Consider the following 20,132-nt stretch of genomic DNA (forward strand, 5'->3'; position numbering starts at 1 on the left):
TGTATCCTAGAAAGATGCATTGGAGGATGTATCATAGGACTACTGCCTCTCATTGAATTACTTATGGGATCAGCAGAGATGCAATCAGGTATCACAAACATGAGCTACTTGTCCAATCATGTTTTATTGCCTCACATCACATCTCAAAAGCAGTGTAAGAAGCACAAGCAAATTAAACAGATTGTATTAAAAGTGATATTTTAATTTGGTCTCATCCATTCATAGAACTTTCTAAAGATTTAGAAACTCCCAGGGGTTTGATCCAGCTTTTGCCCACTAATGTTCTTAAGGAAAACCAGTTACTGTCACCAGTGGCAGGTAACAGTTATGCTGCCTTCCTGTCCCCTTCAAACACAAACTTAAAGCCCCAAACACCTCCACTCTCAGTTTAGTTGGGTTTTTTAATTAATGTAGGAATTATTTCTTAAAGAGAAATGGGCTGTTCAGATATTTGTTCAGCTATTAATTTGAAATTAATTTCCTTACATAGATCCTTTCTTTGCATCTTGCTTACATATTGGCCTCTTCTCTTTTTCTTCAAAACTGGTATGAGGGCTACACAAATCAGACCTGATTCCCATAAAGATACTGCTGTGAAATACCCCTGACAGCAAAGACCAGAAAAAGGGCAGAGACTCACATCCTTATATTACTTTGCTAAGCTAAATATAGATGACTGGACCAATTCCAATCTGCTTAGAAAGCATTATAGAAATAAAAATTTAATTTCTATGTATACTGGGCATAGAGATGATGCATGGAAGTTCACTGTCCAGAAGTGGTTAGGTCCTGTTATATGACTTGGGCAGACTGAAAACAAAAAGGAGATTCCCTGATTTTTCTGAAAGCTTAAGTGATCTCCATTTACCTCTGGCACTTCAAGCAGTTTATGATCCACTCCATGGGACTCTGAACTAAAAACAATTAAAATTTTACAGAGGCACTGTGAGTCTTTCCTGTTTAACAGAAACCCCACACCTGACCTGTGATTGTAGTTTTGACAGCCTGCTGGTACCATCATCAGGTGAGAAGTAAATAATAATCCTCGCCTTTATGTAAACTTTAAGAGCTTCCCACACTTCAGCTTCCGTAGGATGAAAAGGCATTAATGTCAGAGAATAATTGGATTCTAACCCTTGCCAGTTCTCAGAAAGCTCGATGGAACATAAGGGAGATCCTAAGCCTCCATCCAGCAGTTCCTTCACTGGGATAAACAGTCTTTCATCTTGTTAACCTTCTTTCATAGTGAGCTAGTTACATAAACTTTGCCACAATTACATACATGTCATCTGTACACAGAAAGGATTCAACAGGTGAATAGAATGAATGCAACTGAAGTTCTCGTACTGTCAATTTTGAGTTTATGAGTCTGAGATACTATTTTGGTTCAGACCAATATGATATGAGTAATTTTCTACCATGGCTGTTTTCAATGACTATTTATAATAGGGAAGGAACCATGGGTGAGAATTTGATTTCACAAATCTGGAACCGTTGCTTACACCAACAGAACTACTACAGGTTTGCATTGGGCCCATGTTTTCATGAGAGGAATTATTGAGTCTTTTCTTAAAGCAATGGAGCATAAAATATTTAGGAACTTCAATTAGTTAATCAAATCAACATTTTTACCTGATTTAATGGGAGCATATTCACACAACACATTATTTCTAGCAAAATGATTCAACAAGCCACACGCCCTATTAACTCCACAAACAGCATTATACACACATCTACTTAAATCAAATCTGGTAGCTACAAATGCACCACTATAAATAACTTCCTATCTCCTCCCCGCTCATTACTTGGGGAAGGAACAGCCACAAACTTCTGTGTTGCTTTTCTCCTGCTAGTATGACTGTATTGGACAATCAGACTGAAAACATCCTGAGGTGCCTCAATGCTCAGAGTTTCTTTTTATCATCAAGAGCCTTTTGCTGATCTGTTGGTATTTGGATCTGTGAATTCAAAAAATGAAGAGCAGTATCAGTCCCAGTGATTACAGGAAAAGGGTTGACAAATAGTCTTTATTGCTCAGTTGGTAAGATTTATCAGTAGATATTGTTTTGATGATTCCAAAATGTTCTGTTTGAGACATCTCAGATGTGAGACTTTTCTACCTAGTAGTTTTATTCCTGCCCGCATTCCTGGCAGACTGCCCTTCAGATCAGATTTATGACTTCTGGACCAAGACCAAATTGAGAAAAAAAATAGATTTATTTTGCTGCTATAAAGAAAAGGGACCAGGGAAGGGATACAAATAGATGGGTGATATGTCCAGTGTGAGAATACAGCAAAATGGATGTTTTCAGTGATGTTTTGGATAAGGCAATATTGCATTAGTCAGTGTCAGAATAGCAATTGAGATGATGAAAGCCTGAATAAACTTTGTTTAAAGATAGATAAAGGAGACTATAGCTTGTAAATTTTATTCAAAAGCACATGTCGAGATCCAGATACAGTGGAAGGGTTGACCTAGGAAGAAGACCAATCTGAACGTGAAACCCAGGGTGTGGGCCAGGGATAACAGTGGCATCATTCACAGTGACTAAGAAAGAAGAAAGCAGTGAGCAATATGGAAATAAGAGGGGGGTTTTGGCCGTGTTGAACTTAAATGACTAGTTGCATGAAGTTAGGCAAAGAGAGACAATCAAGGTTTTCATTTGGGCATGAAGAGAGAAATCTACAGTGGAGACAGCTGTGAGGCATTGGCATAAAGACTGTAGCTGAAATTGTATTTGCAAATCACATTTCTCAGGGACAAATTAGAGGGAGAAAGCATAAACAGGTGCAGCTTTGTAGAATGCTTATACAAAGCTGGAGGGAGAAAGTGAAGGATCCTCCAGCTACTCCCCAGAAGAACCCTTATGGAGGACGAGAATCAGGAGTGGGGACAGTCTTACAGTCCAAGGAAGGACAAGAAATAAATAAGAACATGGCTGAGTGTCAGCTGATAAATCAAACAATATGAGGATCTAGGATAATGATGATTTCAGCTTCTGATGGTAAAATAATTTTGACTTGTGTCCACCATAGACATGGACAGGAAAAGAGATGGTTGCCTGATATGATATTCCCTTCTTTCAGTTGTTTTTTCTGCCAGACCGACCCATCAAAATCTTATCCACATTGTTTATTGAGTCTGAAGGATTTTGCTGCTCATAAAAGACACACTCACCCCCTTAGACCATGAATCTCTGCTTTGGTGTACTGCTTCTCTCTGGATTGGTGGGGGGCTGAAAGTGACATCAGCCTACAGGGCTTTACATCTAATGCTCCCGTGTGCGTCAGGTAATCCAATTGAGTTCTTATATGTTGACGGACCCAGAGATTTAGGTTGAGCCACTTCCAAAAAGCTGACTCTTATTTATTACCTTGTGGGTGAACTACCAAAAAAAAAAAAAAAAAAGGAAAAAAAAAAGAAGAAAAGGAAGGAGTGTAAACAGCCTCAGCAGACATGACGTTGCCCTCAACTTCAAACCAGGAGCTGCTAGGCTTGGCTTGCAAGCAAGAGTAGGAACCTTACTGTTTACTTGCTTAGCCACTTGCCAGACCACACAGTGCTTAGTTACGAGATATAAACAAAGCAGTAGAAAGAGAGAAAGGAAGAAAGAGAAAGAAAAAGAGCGAGAAAGAGAGAAGACAGAAGGAAAGAAAGAAAAAGAGAGACAAAACCCAAGAAACAGAAGTCCAGGCAAGTCCTGAATATGTTTAATGTGATGTTTACAACTATGATGATCTAAACAATCAGTATTGGGCAAAAATATAGACAATTTCAGACTACTCTGGATGCAGCTTCTGTCCAACTGGTACAGGTAGGTTCTTACGTATTTCTCTTAATCTCATTATCAATTAAATAAGTATTAAAGCATTCATCTTCTTGGCTTTGTACAGCTGTATCTAATATTTACCCGTTTGGGTTTTTTTACATTTTTTTATATCTCTCAAGTCATTAGCTAATTCTGATTAGAAACCTGCTTGCTTGTATGAAAAAATGATAATATAGAGTTGGTCAGATTGTGGTCCAGAATGTAAGTGCTCAGTCCCTCCTGTCTTCTTCTGGACTTAGAAGCGTTCACCTATGACAGAATTTCACTGATAAAAATTCAGAGTACCTCAGCCTATTATTTTCTATTGAAGGCAAAGGAATAGAAGGCACTAAATTGCTCTTATGGCAGGGATAAGTCTTCATTTGTATAACACAGTTCACATGATTCTGGAAAACATGTTTAAGTATGTTATTTATTCATGGATTTCTACTGAGTACTATTATTTAGGAAACAGCACTGAACTACAAACACCAGAAAGACACGTCTCTAGTGATTACAACCTCTCAATTAAGGAACTGGTTTCCTAATTTCTTCTCTCCTGCTCTCTAATGCGTCTTTATGCCAGTCCCTGCATTACAGTTTGCAGTTTCTAAAATAAAAGTAGCCTTATTTTATGGAAGTTTTGGCATATGCTTTGCAAACATTACTGATTTAGAAATTTTTAGATGGAAATTCCAGAGGAATACAAATAATGGTAATTTACTATTTACCTTTAAAGTGGATCACTAATGATAGCAAACCACATCATCCTCAGTAATGTGGTGAAAGAAGGCACTGAGACTTTCTCAGGTGATAGACCCAGCATCAGAATCAAGATCAGAATCTTTGGATATCTCTCTACTGCAAACAAAGGTATAACTGTGACCATTTCAGGCTTCAAAAACTAGCTTTAGAGTACCTGTTTAACATATTAACTATAGGCAAACCACAGCAGCATTGGCTACAGTAGAATTAGCTGCTTGAGAAGCTAGGGAGAGAGTTTGGGAAGTCTGGACAGTTTAGGCTAAAATCTTAGCTCTTCATCTTTAATTTGGGACTTGGTTTTTCTTTGGCACCTGAAGAAGCTAAAGTAAAGCCTGCTCACGTTCTTTTACATGTGTTGTGGTGCTACCTTTTAACCCCAGCATCAGCACATCATTTGACTCTTCATTCCCAGTTCCTGTGTCTGGAACAAGGCTGTCTCATTGCAGAGAATTCCCTAATGCCTGAAAAAGGACATAAAGTAATAAACATAAAAGAGAAATACTACTATGGGCCTTGAGTTCTACTGTCCTACTATTCCTGGCACTGCAGCAGCAGACAGCATGTCTTTGAAGCATCAATCTTTGAAGCACTAGAATGTAGATTATGTATTAAATGTATTAGAATTGCACCAGTCTGTTATGCTGTCTTGTAGAATGAGCTTTTAATGAAAGGTGCGTGAAAAAAAAAAAAAGAAAAAAGAAAAGAAAAGAATGGCAGTAGCTCTCTATCATAGATAGATATTCTATGAGGTCCTTGGGGTTTGACGTCAGCCAGGGTGGAGGTCATAGGGCATAGAAGCTTAGCAAGAACAAACAGCACCACTTTCTTTTGAATGCAGTTATCCAGTGAGATGTTTTTATACATTTCTACTGAAAGAATATTTGCAAACTGACTGCAGACAGTGTAATATTCTCCTCTGAAACTGACAGGTAGGTTCCCATTGAAGTAAAGAAGAAATTGGAATTTGTCCCTGTAAGTCTGATTCTGTAGAATGCTGAATTCTTCTACATTTTCTTTTGGCATCAGTAACATTTTGTGTCTTTGAGGAACAATGTCCATAGATCTTGTAATAAAGCTGCATCTTTTAACACTCTTACCACTCAGCTCATGAAATTCAGAGGCACATAAGCAGCTGTACAAGCATCAGATTTCAACTCTCTCCTTCAAAGATTAGACTTTTTAAAGACTGGCCCAACACACGAGAAGTTTACAATTTCCTAGCAATGAAATTTGGCGCTCTGCAGCAATGAAATTTTATCCCCCTTGAGTGCTGAATACTTTGCAGTAGTCTGGTTAACTTTCCCATTGATTAAAGTTCATGTTTCTAGAAAGGAAATAAAGAAATTTACATTAGAGGGTGAAAAAAATATTGTCTAACGAAGGGTGTATCATTACATCTATAATTTCTGTTGCATAATCTTTCTAAGGGAAAGTCATGCTTTAGCAACAAGGCAACTCCCTTATTGACTTGTCAGAGTTTACAGATTTGGCTCCGCCTGTCTGCTTTACTTGAACAGAAGTTTTTAATATCATTTTAAGTGTTTATTCAAATCATAAACCCATAAATTTCCACCCCATATTTCATACTTAATGAAATTCATCTCTCTGGTATTAGGAATACAGTGTATCCTCTCCAAAATTATAAAAACAGGTGTACAATGAGTCAGAGTATAAAATTTGTATATGGAATATATGTGAATAAATCAGGTTATGCTTTAAATTAATTTTAAAGTAGATTTTTCCAAAATGTGCTCTTTTCAGTCTCTTCCAACTTTTCACATAGCTAAAATTTATTGGTATTTTATGGACAAACAGCATTGAAATACAGTAAGTTTTACTTAAGCAAAGTAATTACTAATTATCTAGCTTTTTATCCAGTTATTATGGTTATATTTCCAGGTAAAAAACATGTTGTCATGAATGATAGCATGTATCAAGAACTGGCTTTAAATATATTAAAAGGTTACTGTATTGGCCCTAAGTTGCATTATATATACAAGAAGCTCAGAGTTTTAGACATTTAAAAAAGTCTAAAGTACACAGTGAGGACATGTAATCTCCCCAGATTCTTTCCTTTTTTGTTTCTCTAAAATATGAATACAGTTATGATTAAGATATTATATTACATTTCTTTTCAATACAGTTTTTTCTGTGTTTCCCCTAAGATTATCAGTAACAGCCATTAGTTTGAGGATAGCAACAGCATTCCCTTAATTCAATTTTAAATACATTTCAATATTTTTTTGAGAATTTACTGTTTGAGAATTTATTTGGGTTTTCAATTTTAAATGTTATAGATTAATAGTGCCTATAAAACCAATATATTTAGTTGCCGTTCCTTCATAAATAATTTCTATACTATATTTGGGTAAGCTTAATTTGTGTATGGAAGAGTACTGTTCTTCAAAACCAAAATATAACCTGAAGTATTAAACCAGAACTGTCATCAGCAGAATAGATGCAGTCAGACCCTATCCAAAGCTCCCATTACGGACTGAAGTGATCGTCTTCTTTCCTCTCTAGCCAATTGCATGTTACAGTTTTGCAAATTTTTATGAGTCAGATGCAAAGCAAAAGAGGTTTAGGGTTCTCACTGACAGGCAGTTTGGTTCCAGTCTTCAATGCTTCTTCAGTATCTCCTAACTACCTAGTCCTAGTTATTTTGGAGACTAACACCTCTCAAAATCTCCACACAGTATTCCAAATTACAAGGTTTGGATTTTGTTTTTAAAGAAGCAAACAATGTGCAGCCTTGAGCGACAAAAGATTGTGATCTTCATGTGAAAATTGTTCATTTAAGAATATTTAAGTGTAGACACTCTTTAGTGGGACAGAATTATTTCACTGATCCCAAACTGTCTGTAGAGACCCAGAGTTAGTTTAATATGTATGTACTATGCAATGATCTCATGCCTCTATAAAAAACAAGCCCTATCTTCCTATTTCAATTTAGAAATTAATCTGTACATCAAATATTTAATCTGTATGCATACTATGATAATTTTCAATTTCAAAAATGTCTCTACATTCACATTTATAACTATATAATATTTAAGTGCATGAAGGAGATCAGTATCTTCCTGGAGATACCTCGTACAGAATGCAGAGAGGTGATTCTGGCCCTGGTTCAGGTTCGTGCCAAATGCTGTCCCTGCCGCCGTGACTCAGGGAAGTCAGAGGCAGTGAGATTGATGACAGCTGCATCTGTTCCTTCTCCACCTGTGACTACAGAAAGTGTTCTGCCTTCGGCATGTCACATCAATGTACTGCCAGGCTCGGGACAGACTGTTCATAAATTCTGCAAATTTACTTTGGAATTATCACTGATGATTTCAAAACTGTAGCTCAATCCAAATGTTAGTATTGGCCCTATTTCTAATCCCCCTAATTTTGTATTCCAAGTTTGATTACTTGCAGAGCAAGTCCTGAGATAGGTTGCAAGAACTTTTCTTAGGGTATTTGAAATACTTGGTATTAAAAAAGCATTTGTCTTGCCCTTAGTCAGATATTATTTCTCTTTTAATTTACTTCTAGTCTTCAATGAATTTGCAGTCTGTTTTGATAAGGTTACTGAACTCTTGTGTCATAAAGATATAAAGATACAAATTAATCACTGGGCTACTCTTAAACATAGGGCATTTCAAAGCAACGTGTTACTGTAAGTTATTAATCTTTGAGGGGTGGAACCACAGAGGAAAATCAAGAGATAGGCTAGACAGGCTGATTTTATCTAGGTCAAAGTCCTCACCTGGGCACATTCAGAAATCGCATTACTTGATATGTTAATTAACCCATTGCCCAGCACCTCATGTCACATAAAAGGATCCTGACTAAAAATGCATTTTTCTAGCTGCTTTTCATTCTAAAAGATCTTTAAGAATTAGCAAGCCTGTCTTGCTAATCTGTCTGCTGTGGACCCCTTTTCAGCCCTTAAAATTAGTCTATTAGACCTCCAACACCCTAGGAAAATGTCACTCCAAGTTCCCATGTTTCCTGGCATTTGATCAGCTTAGATTTGAAAGCAGATTGCTCGACATCTTGCAGAATAGGACCTGAGGTCCTCTGGCTAAGTCCCTTCTTCCAAAAAGTCTTTTGTTTCCCACTTCATCTTGCTGCCACTAATACAAGGAGTTTTGTCTTTGGCTATACTGAAGCAGGATTGGGTCCCCTTGGTTTTGGTCATTTATTTACAGGAGGTGCTTTTAGACTATCAGGCAGTATCTGAGGCCTAAAAGGGACTGCTAGACATAGCTAAGAAATTGGAGTACAACAGCTAAAAAGGATAGAAGGCTAAGAAAAATACTGTATCTAGAGAAAGTTGGCTAAAGCCATCTTTTTATACACTTGTGTGTAGTTTTATTGGTGTGTCTTTCAGTGCAGCACTAGAAGAAACAATTCCTGGTCTCTAATGTTGCTCTTGAAAGTGACCGATGGAGATTCAGATGCTTCCACACAGCATAGTGGTTAAATTAAGCAAAATCAGTATTAGCCAACTTCATGTGTCTTCATGTGCAGTGGGTTTACACCAGCTTACACATCCTGTTGTGAGTAGACGACTTTTTCTGGATATAGTGGTGCTAATGGAGGAGGTCACTCTCCAAGCCCCCCTCTTGTCCATACAAGCCTACACTCATATTCTCTTAGTGAGGCTAGTGGCTGAGGTTAGCAACCTCTCAGATTTGTCAGAGGACCTACTTATGTGGTCTCTCTTTGGCTCACTCATGTCAAAATCAATTAGTCACCTCTAGTAGATGGACTATGATGGGCATTTATGTCCAAACCATAAATAGGCAACACACCTTTCTCAGACCCAACTTTTATGTCTGTTTACACCCTTCAGCAATTTAAAAGCTGGCTAAGTTTCCAGCTAGGTATTTTGCAATACACAGATAGAGTAATGAAGCAGAACTGGATGTTCAGTCAGAAGACAGACAAGACCTCTGCAACAACAGCTTCCAGGCAGTAAAAATTGAAAGGCATTTCTGATTTGGCAGCAGCCTTTCCAGTTCACAGAATGCTTGGTTCCTACCCAAGGTTAATCCTTTGTTGTTGTTGTATTTATACAGAAACTTTTTGCCAAAGTTCTCATTTCCAGTTGTTCTTCAGGATACACAAATGGGGCAAACCTGTTCTTGCTTCGTGCCCTTAAAAGCAGATCAGAAACAAACTTGACTCCATATTTTCAAAACCTAAGTGTGATTTCTCCTTCCTCACCATCTTATTCACTGCTGTGTCCTATGATCTCCCTTTTTCATCTGTTTTTTCACCATCATCCAGGTAATAGATTAAGACTCTCATGCTATAGAAACTGATTCTACAGCTGAACCCACTCCCCAGTAAACTCCCTCTGATAGGCTTGCATGAAAAGGGCTGTCATTTAGTTAGGAATCCAGATGTCCCATTCCTCTTGACGATGTTTAATTCACATGACTGTATTTAGTAAGGGAAGGTCATTTTCCCTACAAAAGTAATAGTTTTTAGCTCTTTCGTTGTCTTTAAACAGTTAACAAAGCAGCAAAAGTAAAGATGAAGGTTGACAAAAGCCACGTTGCTCTCTTATATTTTACTAAATAAGATTGCTAAATCTAATAAAGCTAAATTGCACGTAAAGTGACACTGCAATATGAAATTACTAATGTGTGATTGCTATTAAGTGTTAAATTCAGATGCAAAGCTGTAGTTCATTAGCTTTTATAATCAATTCAATTTCTTTCATTGATCCTAGATTTCAATGACTGTTTAGATGAAAGCTTGCACATACGATAAACCAAAATTTACTGAAATAGAATAAAATTATTTAGAAAGAAATGTGATAAATAGGTGGATGTTTGTGGCAAAATGATGGGTTAGCCTCACCTCAGCATACCTTTCATATCTATGTGAGAAAAGTAGATTAAATTCTTCCAGCGGAAAAATCTATTGGCTTGAGACAGTCCATGTAGTGAATGAATGTGTTACAAAGATAAGAATGCGGAGGATATTTTAGGCTAATTTGCCTCTTTGGATGGCACTACCTTCTTCCATAGAAGTCAGCAGAAGATTTGTATTTGACCTCAAAGCATGAATTTGCACTGAAAGCCCTTTGCTACTTTTTCCAGGCACACAAACATTAACCTCTATATCCTGGCCAAACTCCAAAGTAGGTGATTACATTCTGCTGCTCTAATTTTTCCCTGCAGGCGCAAGTAGATCTAGCATAATTTGCTGATGTGTAGTGTTACTGTGAACAATCAAGTCCCTTTTTGCAAGGTTATTGTTAGCTTTTTGCTCCTTGTCTCCTAATTTATCTGCTTTGCCTTATCAGTTATAGCTTGTTGGAAGGTCAGAATTGTTTGGTTTTGGAATTTGTTAAATTTATTAATTTATTAATTTATTAAATTGAGGGACCATGAATATGTGCAGTGCTTCAATGATAACAATATCTTTATATCACTTTTACTTTCATATCATACATTTATCATAGCCTGGCTATAAAAGGAAATGAAATGTGTTTTTCTCCCCAAGCACTCACACAGTTATATTTTTGTCAAATATCACATCATGTTGGTCTTGAAAACCAAAAGTCAAAAATACAGCCCAAAACTACAGGGCATTCTGAGTGTGTTTAAAAGTCAATTGCCAATTTGCTTGTAAAATAACACATTGCTTAACTTTACATTATATTAATGCAATAATTTATTACACTTTAAAGAGATTATGATTTCCATGGCCATACAATCTAATAATTTTTGGAAGAAGTTTGCACATTATTGCAAGCAGAATGAATTTAATTCATACTTAGTATTGATCTGAGACATTACTTTTACACTTAGAAAAAACATTCACTACAAAAGTTAAGCAGCCTTGATGTAACTGCTGAGTTCCCTTTGGCTCTGTAAAGCTGTAATGCCTGCACTCTGATAGTTGCTTATTGAGTAAGTTAAGCTAGTTAGAAATACCAGCACTGAAATCACTTGGTATAAGCACTTCTATCTAAAATAGAGGATGAAGTGCTTCTTCATCCAGGACGGTCTCAAATAAAACAGTCGGTGGATTACCCATATGGAGAAGCCACACAGATTCTGGCTCTGGGGACATGAATTGATTGCTTAGTCCCAGTACCACAGGGTTAAGTGAAATGCTATCACAGTAATTTATTATTAAGAGAAATGGTGATGGCTTAGATTAAGAAGATTTGTCTGTCTCTTCTAATTAAGGTTAGGTTCTTAAGAAGCTTTACTATCCTTTGAAGCTACAGAGACTAAAATTAGGACTCTGGTTCTGTTTAAAATGTCACTAGGTTGGTCCATAATCCCATAGTGATTGCAGCAAGGGATCATTCTTCCAATGCTGTGATATCCTTGTTTTGAAGCTAGTGAGCCAGGACAAGACCCCATGAATCAAAGTCTGAGTAGTCTATTAATCAGCAACAAGTTGGCCCTGCAGAATGTTGTCATGCTCTTGCAGTGACCCCTTGAAGACTGCATAATAAATGGCAGGCTAGCAAAGAAATCAGCTGTAAGACACAGTAAATTCTATTGCAGGCAGAGAGCAAATGGTAGCAGTAAGTGGGCTGTGTACAGAGGGTGAAGAAATGGTTAGGGGGGAAGATCTGTTTTCAGGCTGTAAGTAACTTTACGATGGCGTTGATGGCAATAGCGTCCTAGGCTCTAGTGTCCTCACTTGGTGGTCTACAGACAATGTCAAAACCTCAAAGCAATAGATGGATCACTTCCAACTTTTCTCATTATGCTCCTATTTACATAGCATACAGTGAATCTATGGAGCTCACCGTTACAGGATAGTTACAGCAAAAGCGTAAATTAAGTTCAAAATTTTATGGCAAAATTTAAGCTTGGATTCAGTTTTCCTTACACATGTGTAGACCTAGAGCAGCTCTGCCTACGTTAGTAAGCTACAGAAATGTAAAACTCATTAAATGGAAAAATCAGACCCACTTATGAAGAACAAAACCTTCTTTGACAATATTTAGTATGATAAAACATTCGGAAGAAGCCTTCATACTTCAAGTCACAAGTCAGTTTCTAGTTGGCTGGGATTAGGAAAATACTTTTCCAATAGTTAAGACATTAAATTATGATTTACAACAGGATGCCTTTCTCTAAATGATCTGATGCTGTATTCCAGCTGAGACAAAACAGGGAGAGTGTGTTGTCCAACATTCTTCTGCAGTACACCAGGTCTTATGTACCTGGCTGATAGGACAGTGTGCTGGGAGCCACTAAATTGCCATTCAGCAACTCAGAGAGGGAATTACCTTTTAATTTGGTTTAGTGATACAAAACAAGTTTATATTGGTTTGGATGAACTGCACGTTCTGAGTCTTAGGTATCTGACCAAGAAAATCTCTTGTCAATGAATTCAGTGAGAGTCTACCAACTTTTACTGATCAATCTGCTGAGCGCTGAATGAAAGTCCAGTGCTCTGTTGGACTGTGTTTATAAACCTTTCACGTTACAATGTATCTCTTCTGCTTTGCCATTCTTTTTCTCTTAGTTAACTCTGTCATGTTTTTATAGACAAGAGCATCCAATTAAGCAGTAAAAGCAATGCCCCACCATTCAGATAACCACTCACAAAGTCTGAACAGCACGTATTCATGAGGGATCTCCTGAGTAAAAACTATTTGCTCCACAGAATCTTATGACTGGTTTCAAATGATGAGTAAAAAGGCTCAAAAAGAAGTCACTTAGTTCAGTCCCCTTTATTTACTTTTACTCAGATTTAGATAGGGATGAACTATACTTACCTTTTGTGAACAAAGCAGCAGGGTGGTTCACCAAATATTTCTTACTGTGAGACGGGTACAGTTGTAATCAGTATGGTTTGCTTTGAGAAATTCACTTTACTTTAGTGTGTCCAAAATCTGGTCTCTATTGCAGCAGGCATGAGCAGTTCCTGTGTGACACTGGCCGAGGTCCTGTGGGCAAAAGGAAGCCCTTTGGAGGAAGAAGAAATATGGGCACTCTTGTACCTGGCCACAGTGCAGCTTCTGGAGGACCTTCACAAAGGTGAGGTGAAAAGTACCTTCTTATAGTTCCTACTGTTGGAAATTCATTCTTGAGTTATTTTAGCTGTTTCCAGGTTTTCTTTTGGTTTTGAGCACTAAAGCACTAATGGCAATAATAGCATATTGTAATAAAAATGTGAAATCTTTCAGAGCTACTGGGATTACACGCAGACTGCTCTGCCTACATAAGAGATCTTCACACAGTTGGGGTTTTTTCCAAATTACACATCAGGTATTAATTCATCTAAGTACAACTATACATGGGGGAACAGGACAGAAGAGTCCTTCCTGAAGTCTGAATAACATACATACGCAGAAAGTGCAGTGCCAGCTAGGATCATGTCCTTCATGGACTGATAGAGGAGGACAGGCAAATCCACATGGCTCCTCATTCAGCTAGTAAGAAACTTTTATCCTTAATGATAACAATGTGACTTATCATAATGGCTAGGCAAGTCATCACGATGAATGCTTGCCAAGCAGGCCAGCTGTACAAGAGAGCACAGCTGAGCAACCTGTCACATTTTGAGAAGTGTTTATGACAATGGATATTCCTTTTGGGGGGCAAGTGGATGAGATGTGTTCTTACCTCATGAGCACGTAGAATCAAAATACAAAATACTGAAAACGAGTGATGTGTAACTTCTGCTATAGCTGGAGGGGTGAACTTTTTTTAACAACTAGTTTTTAATGGACTGGAACACTACAGCAAGTTGACTATACCACCAGCTCTCTATTATTTAGTGTAACAAGAGGACAGAACAGCCCAGACAAGACAGGGAGGAATGTGCAAAGGAGTGCGGCACAGAGATACCCACTTGGATAGATTCAGCTCAGGTCCATCACAGATTATTAATTCAGTGCCAGACACTAAGCTGACACTGTGCTCTCCTGATCTCTTGGTTAAAAAAAAAAAAAAATTAAAAAAAAAATGCCTATAAGCTGGTCTATAGATGAAGTGCAAAGCTGGTCAAGCATGTCTTCAGAGAGCTCAAGTCCAGAACTGATGCAAAATTGGACTCATTCTGCAGCTGAATCCCTAGTGCTCCAGTTTCTTGGAGGGCAGCAAAGGTGAACTGCCTCTGCATAGCATCATCCCAGTTGACTAAGACATATCTCTGGCTCCACATCTCTTAATTACAGCTATATTGCTTCTGGAATCAGCCTCTTCTGAGGGCTAGTACTGCTGTGTTTGTGCTGCCCCTTGATTGATGTAATAAACCCTGCTAGACCTGGTGATGGTCAGGACCACTTGCTATAGCAATATTTCCAGTGTGTCTGGGCACTGACTGGTTAGGCAGGTATGCTGACTCATCGGCTGGCCAACATTACAGAAGGCCAGGTAATCTTCATTGAGGCTAAAGTATAAGATGGCTGTTTCTAAAACAGACAAATTTCCCAGCACGTGTTAGTTGTAATTGCATGCAATACTACAGAAAATGGGGAAGGAGCAAAAGAGAAAGCTAGCTGATGATTTTAAGACCTTTAATTTTCTAAAGAAGTAAATGCCACAACTGTTGCAAATACCAGTGATCCATAAGTCTTGAATCTCTGGGTCATCTGGCTATACAAACCTCCTAGGTATATATGAGTTCCCAGCTTAACATTTACCCATTTTTTCCATGCATTTTCCTGATGTAAAGGTCACCGTGCATAAGAACTAAGTAGACATTTTTTAAAACATAATTTTTAAATGCTAAAATACCAAAGCATTTAGGGCATGTTTCTGAGCTCTTTTCCTATGGAGATCTGAATGGTCTGTGTTCTCACAGTCTAGACTGAAGAGAGTGGTTCAACAGCCAACTTTTTTAAATTTTTTTTAAATTACCTGAATTTCCAGGAATCCTATAACTAAATATTACCATAGTTAATGTAGCTTTTCCTCTTTCTAAAGTAAACAGATTGATCTTAAATGCTTTTTATTATCATGCTTTTTTAATGAATATTTTAATAAAGTCACTTGGTCAAATTCACTTAACATATGCATGCAAGTGCACAGCATTTGCAGAAGACTGCACAGCCTCATGCTTCCACTCCTGCTTCAGACCACTGGGACTGACCTTAGTGGATCTCTGCAGTGACATTTTTTGAGAGTACTCAGCCCTTTACAAGAAGAATCCAGTCCATTACTGAGACATCTTCAAATAGATTTTTCTCAGGAAATAGCAAGGGCAAGCTGTTCCCTAAGGGACAGGGAGCCCAGACCCAAGCATGGTTGCAAGGATGGCATGGCAGGGGCTGTGCCACCCAGGGCCCTATCCCCAGTACCCAAAGGAGGCAAGCAGGGCAGGGCTGGGATTGACAACTGAGAATCCAGACCACCACACGCGTTTGTGTTTATAAGGCAGGTGAAGCTGGGAAGCTGAGTCGGGATCAGGTCTGGTGTGGGCAACCAGGGTCAGACAGCCCAGCGATCACCAGGCAAGCCCACAGTGAGAAGGCAAGTCTGAGGTCGGGCTGGCAAGTCAGTCTGTGCGTCAGGATCAATGAGGTCCACGGTCAGGCAAGGCACGGCTGTGGCTGAGCTGGAGACAGACCTTCCCACACCACGCCTCAGGCAGGGGCTCAAGGCCCCAGGCTGAGCTTAACCAGACTACGGGCAGAGGATGGGGATAGGTCCCAAGTGAGGCTGGTCAGAGCCATTAAGGCCTATTAGTGTCCTCAGAACCTTGTCAGGTTTAGGAGTCTACATTTATAATTTGAAAACACTTTTATTTGAAATATTCCCTCTCTTTTAACAGAACTGACACACAGACAGAAAGACTGAATGTGAATAATGCTAAAATATCATGGCTGTTCACATTACTGGTAGAATCTAGTCTAAGGTTTAGTTTGGATAGTTTTCATATTTGCATTCTGGTAAAAAAAAATCCCAAAGTTCAGGTTAGTTGGAAATTATGTTTCCACTTAAATAAAAGCTTAGTAGGCTATAGCATTGGGATTTGGGAAGTTTGTTTCTACTGGTACCTCAGCTTCTGTTGACTGACACGGTATAGTCATCAAAGCCGGGCTCTGCATCAGTTTTTTCATCTATACAATGGCAATAAAAAGTTACTGACTCCTGACACTGACTTTCTGGCAAAGTAACTTGGCTTTGCTAGACACAATACACTGAAAGACAGGTTACTAAAATTCAGAGCTGACTGACTATAAGCAGTAAACAACAAAAAAATATCACCACAGAGAAGAGTTTTGTACCATGGTCATGAAACTTAGTGGAAGTTAACTTAGTGGAAGTCTTTTGCAAATGCTGGCTTCAAAGTATTCATGCTTTATTGGAAGGAGCGTTCTATTCTTCTCATATTTTCCTGTGTTTTGCATAAAAAGATCTACCAAAAAGTCAGAATCTGCACATAGGATGTAATTCTGCCTTTCCTTAGGCTTCAGAAATCCACTGAAATCAATATATTGTTTACATGTGTGAAATGATGTGAGAGAGAAATCAAGTCCTTAACCATCACTGAATTCCAGCTGACAAAATCAGCCAGGCATAAATGAACATGATTCCACTGACTTCTGGGTACATCTCCAGGAAAATTCAGTGATGAGTTTGGCTATGCAGGTGAGATGCCAGCAATATGATTTTCTGAGCGCAGTGAATTCAACACTAAAAGAACTCCATTATCTTCAACATTTTTCAGACTCTGCTGTCTGTGTGATTTGTCCATGGTCAGTACTACTGTCTGCTGAAGGAAATTTGTCCTTCCAAAACAATGCATCTCAGACGGAAGCTGTTCCCTTCAGTGCACCAGAATTGCTCCACAGACAAAGTAAAAACCAGCACATTGGACTAACAAAGGTGAGGCATACTACAAAATAAATCTTGACAGTACCTCATAAAGACAAGCTTGTGGATTTTAATGCAGCATACCAGGTATCTACTGTCAAACTCCATCTGTAATAACACTAAACAAATTAGGTGACAATTGGAAAGATTTAGATGTATCTTGCAGCTCACCATTAGATTAGCATGTATGTCAACATCAAAATCAATTTTGAACATCAGTCCTCAAAGTCTTCAGAAATGTATTATTTGTAAAGGCCCACAGAATGGAAGAATATTTCTATGAATATGATTGACCAGAAATGGTAAGTGTAATACCAGAAGCAGCAGGACTGCAATATCTATACAATCGGAGAGTGGAAGCACTCCCAGTAAGTCAGAAATATGTTCAACTTTGTTAACAATTTACTTTTCCTCTCCCTGACAAATGAGTCTCTCTGGCAGGACAGTAAGTTACAGCACTCAGTTACCCAAAAATTTTAAATACCACTAGGACCACATCAGTGCACACTTCACTCGGGCAGAACACAGTAATTTCAAACTCCCACATAACTGATCACTTAGATGCTATGCAGAAACATGAAGCTTTGGAATAGATGGCCCTTACTCCAGTACTTACTCTTCTGAACACGACTGCTAGTCAGTCCCACAGGTAGGGTAGAGCTTTAATCGCCAATCAAAACTAAGAAAGGAGTTCAGATTTCTTTTCCTACTCATGGTGTCATTGGATAGAGGGCAGCCTGGCTTGGCCCCTCAAGCTGAACAATGCTCATTGCATGCTTTCTAGTCCCATAAGCCAAGAGTCACTATTGTACTTTTATATATGTTTCCTCTAGTCTGTTTTTTAAAAAAATTATCCGTTTAGCTTCCACCCTTTTATGACTAAAGACACAAAAAGATGGTGTCTCTAGTACGAGGCTTTTCTGTATTTAATGTTGATTTCATAAAGGGTTTCCTTTTCTGTTTTGACAGATGTTGGTGTATTCCTTAGGAATGACCCTGTATTGGTCAGCAGACTACCAGGTTCCTCCAAACCAGGCCAGTAACAAAAACATTCTTGTTTTCTTTTATTCTGTCTTATATTGGTAGGTTCAAAGATTGAGAGGCATAATCTGAAGTCTCAGTAAGAGGGGCTTTATGTTTTGGACCACCAGAAAGATTTGAAAAGCTTTAGTTAAGGTCCAGACTTCACAAAAAATAGCAGTTCATCCAAATCAGGAATTTAGTTAGGTCTCATCTTTACTTTTTTTTTTTTTTTCCCTTTTTCTTCAAAACTCAGAACTGTTCCCATTAATATGAATTGTACCTTGCTTTTAAGAGGGAAGATTATTTATTCCAAGACTGTAATAAGCAACAGGCTGCCCAGGGAAGTGGTCAAGTCACTATCCCTGGAGGTATTTAAAAGACGTGTAGATGTGGCACTTAAGGACATAGTTTAGTGGTGGACTTGGCAGTGTTAGGTTTACGGTTGGACTCGATGATCTTAAAGGTCTTTTCCAACCTAAATGATTCTATGATTCTAAGATAGGAAGGGCTAAAAGAAAAACATAATCACAGCATGATTGTAGTGCTGTGCACATTTATGTGCTTTTTCGGAGAATGAGATGGTGGAAATAAAACTAAATAATTCTCCTTATTTCTGAGCAAATTCTACCAGCATCACTGCTAGTTGAAATTTTGCATTTCTTGCTTACCCAGAATACTTTCAAAGATTTGTAGCACATATTTTGCTTCATTGATAGTTGATTTGGAGAGCACAAACTTTTAGTAGATTTAACCTCCCTTTCATGCGTACACATGGTCTAAATGAAAAGGCTCTATAAGCTAAATGACTCTAAAATTTTAAGTATCTGGTCTCTATGGCAACAGTTTTGGCTGATATAACTCCTTACCTTTTTGAAGCTAATGCTGCCACATGTCTAACTTGCATGAATCTTTAAGATTCACAGTCTAATTAGCAAAGCTGTGGAGCAGACTGAGCTGTGAAGCCCCTATACAGGCTGACGACCCTCCTTGTAGATGCCAGTTCCCTCCAAGGCTCTCCTGGATCCCATCAGAGGCTCCATTTAGTGCTATTATGCTGCCTATCCAGAATTTTCCCAAAGTCTAAAGGAATTCAGTGCCCATTTCTCACCCAGGGTGAAAGGCTTACAGAAATTCCTGGTTCCAGTTTACACAGGATTTCAGACCACTGGGAGATGTCATTTAACAGTACCTCTATTTTGACTCAGTTCCTCCAGCTGAGCGACCAACTACACACGCTCTTGCTGACGCTATGTGAAGATCTGCCACATAAAAGACTTTCTCCTGAATCAATCCTGGAAGCATGTGAGGCACATCAGAGGGAATATGCTTCCTTACCAGCAAATGCTTACGTAAAGAAAATGGTCCAGTTTGCTGTGGGAAGTGTCAGTGAGGTAGGTACTACTCTTATACTCTAATCATCTCCTTTTCTTTGGTGAGAGAGGTGAGCAGCAACATGGGATTCAGGTGAGCAATTGCCTGAAATTAATGCTTGTATGAATTAAGCAAGTGAGATTTGGTTCTAGACTTCCGAGTAGGAAATTGAGTGGGCATGTGTACAAGCAAATGAGGCAATGAAGCCATCTCTCACACCACGTTTACACTCCTGGGAAATTATACAAATCCAGCCTTTGCACTTACAGTATCTTCATTTCTTTGGTTAATACTGAAGCAATCATAACTCTTACAGAGACTTCATATTGGCCAAAGGAATGGACTTTACACAAGAGAAAAGATTTCC

At 38.4% G+C, this 20,132-nt stretch overlaps 2 protein-coding genes across 6 annotated transcripts in view; one reads left to right on the top strand and one right to left on the bottom strand.

Moving 5' to 3' along the window:
* The window catches only part of MAPK8 (mitogen-activated protein kinase 8), a 142,961-nt gene that overhangs the window by 54,439 nt on the left and 68,390 nt on the right, over nt 1-20,132 (bottom strand). The window lies entirely within an intron of this gene.
* FRMPD2 (FERM and PDZ domain containing 2) overlaps nt 3,524-20,132 on the top strand; it is a 76,894-nt gene continuing 60,285 nt past the window's right edge. For 3 of the 4 annotated variants that reach the window (XM_054832032.1, XM_054832031.1, XM_054832034.1), the window contains exon 1: nt 19,624-19,785. In XM_054832032.1, coding sequence (XP_054688007.1) covers nt 19,753-19,785 — 33 coding nt within the window. In that variant the 5' untranslated portion in view covers nt 19,624-19,752. Of the gene's footprint in view, nt 3,816-13,456; nt 13,586-17,225; nt 17,384-18,340; nt 18,407-19,599; nt 19,786-20,132 lie in introns of those variants that run through there. The other variant, XM_054832039.1, reaches the window with a different exon arrangement.

Source organism: Grus americana, chromosome 7, assembly GCF_028858705.1.
Source record: "Grus americana isolate bGruAme1 chromosome 7, bGruAme1.mat, whole genome shotgun sequence".
NCBI classification, from domain to species: Eukaryota; Metazoa; Chordata; class Aves; order Gruiformes; family Gruidae; genus Grus; species Grus americana.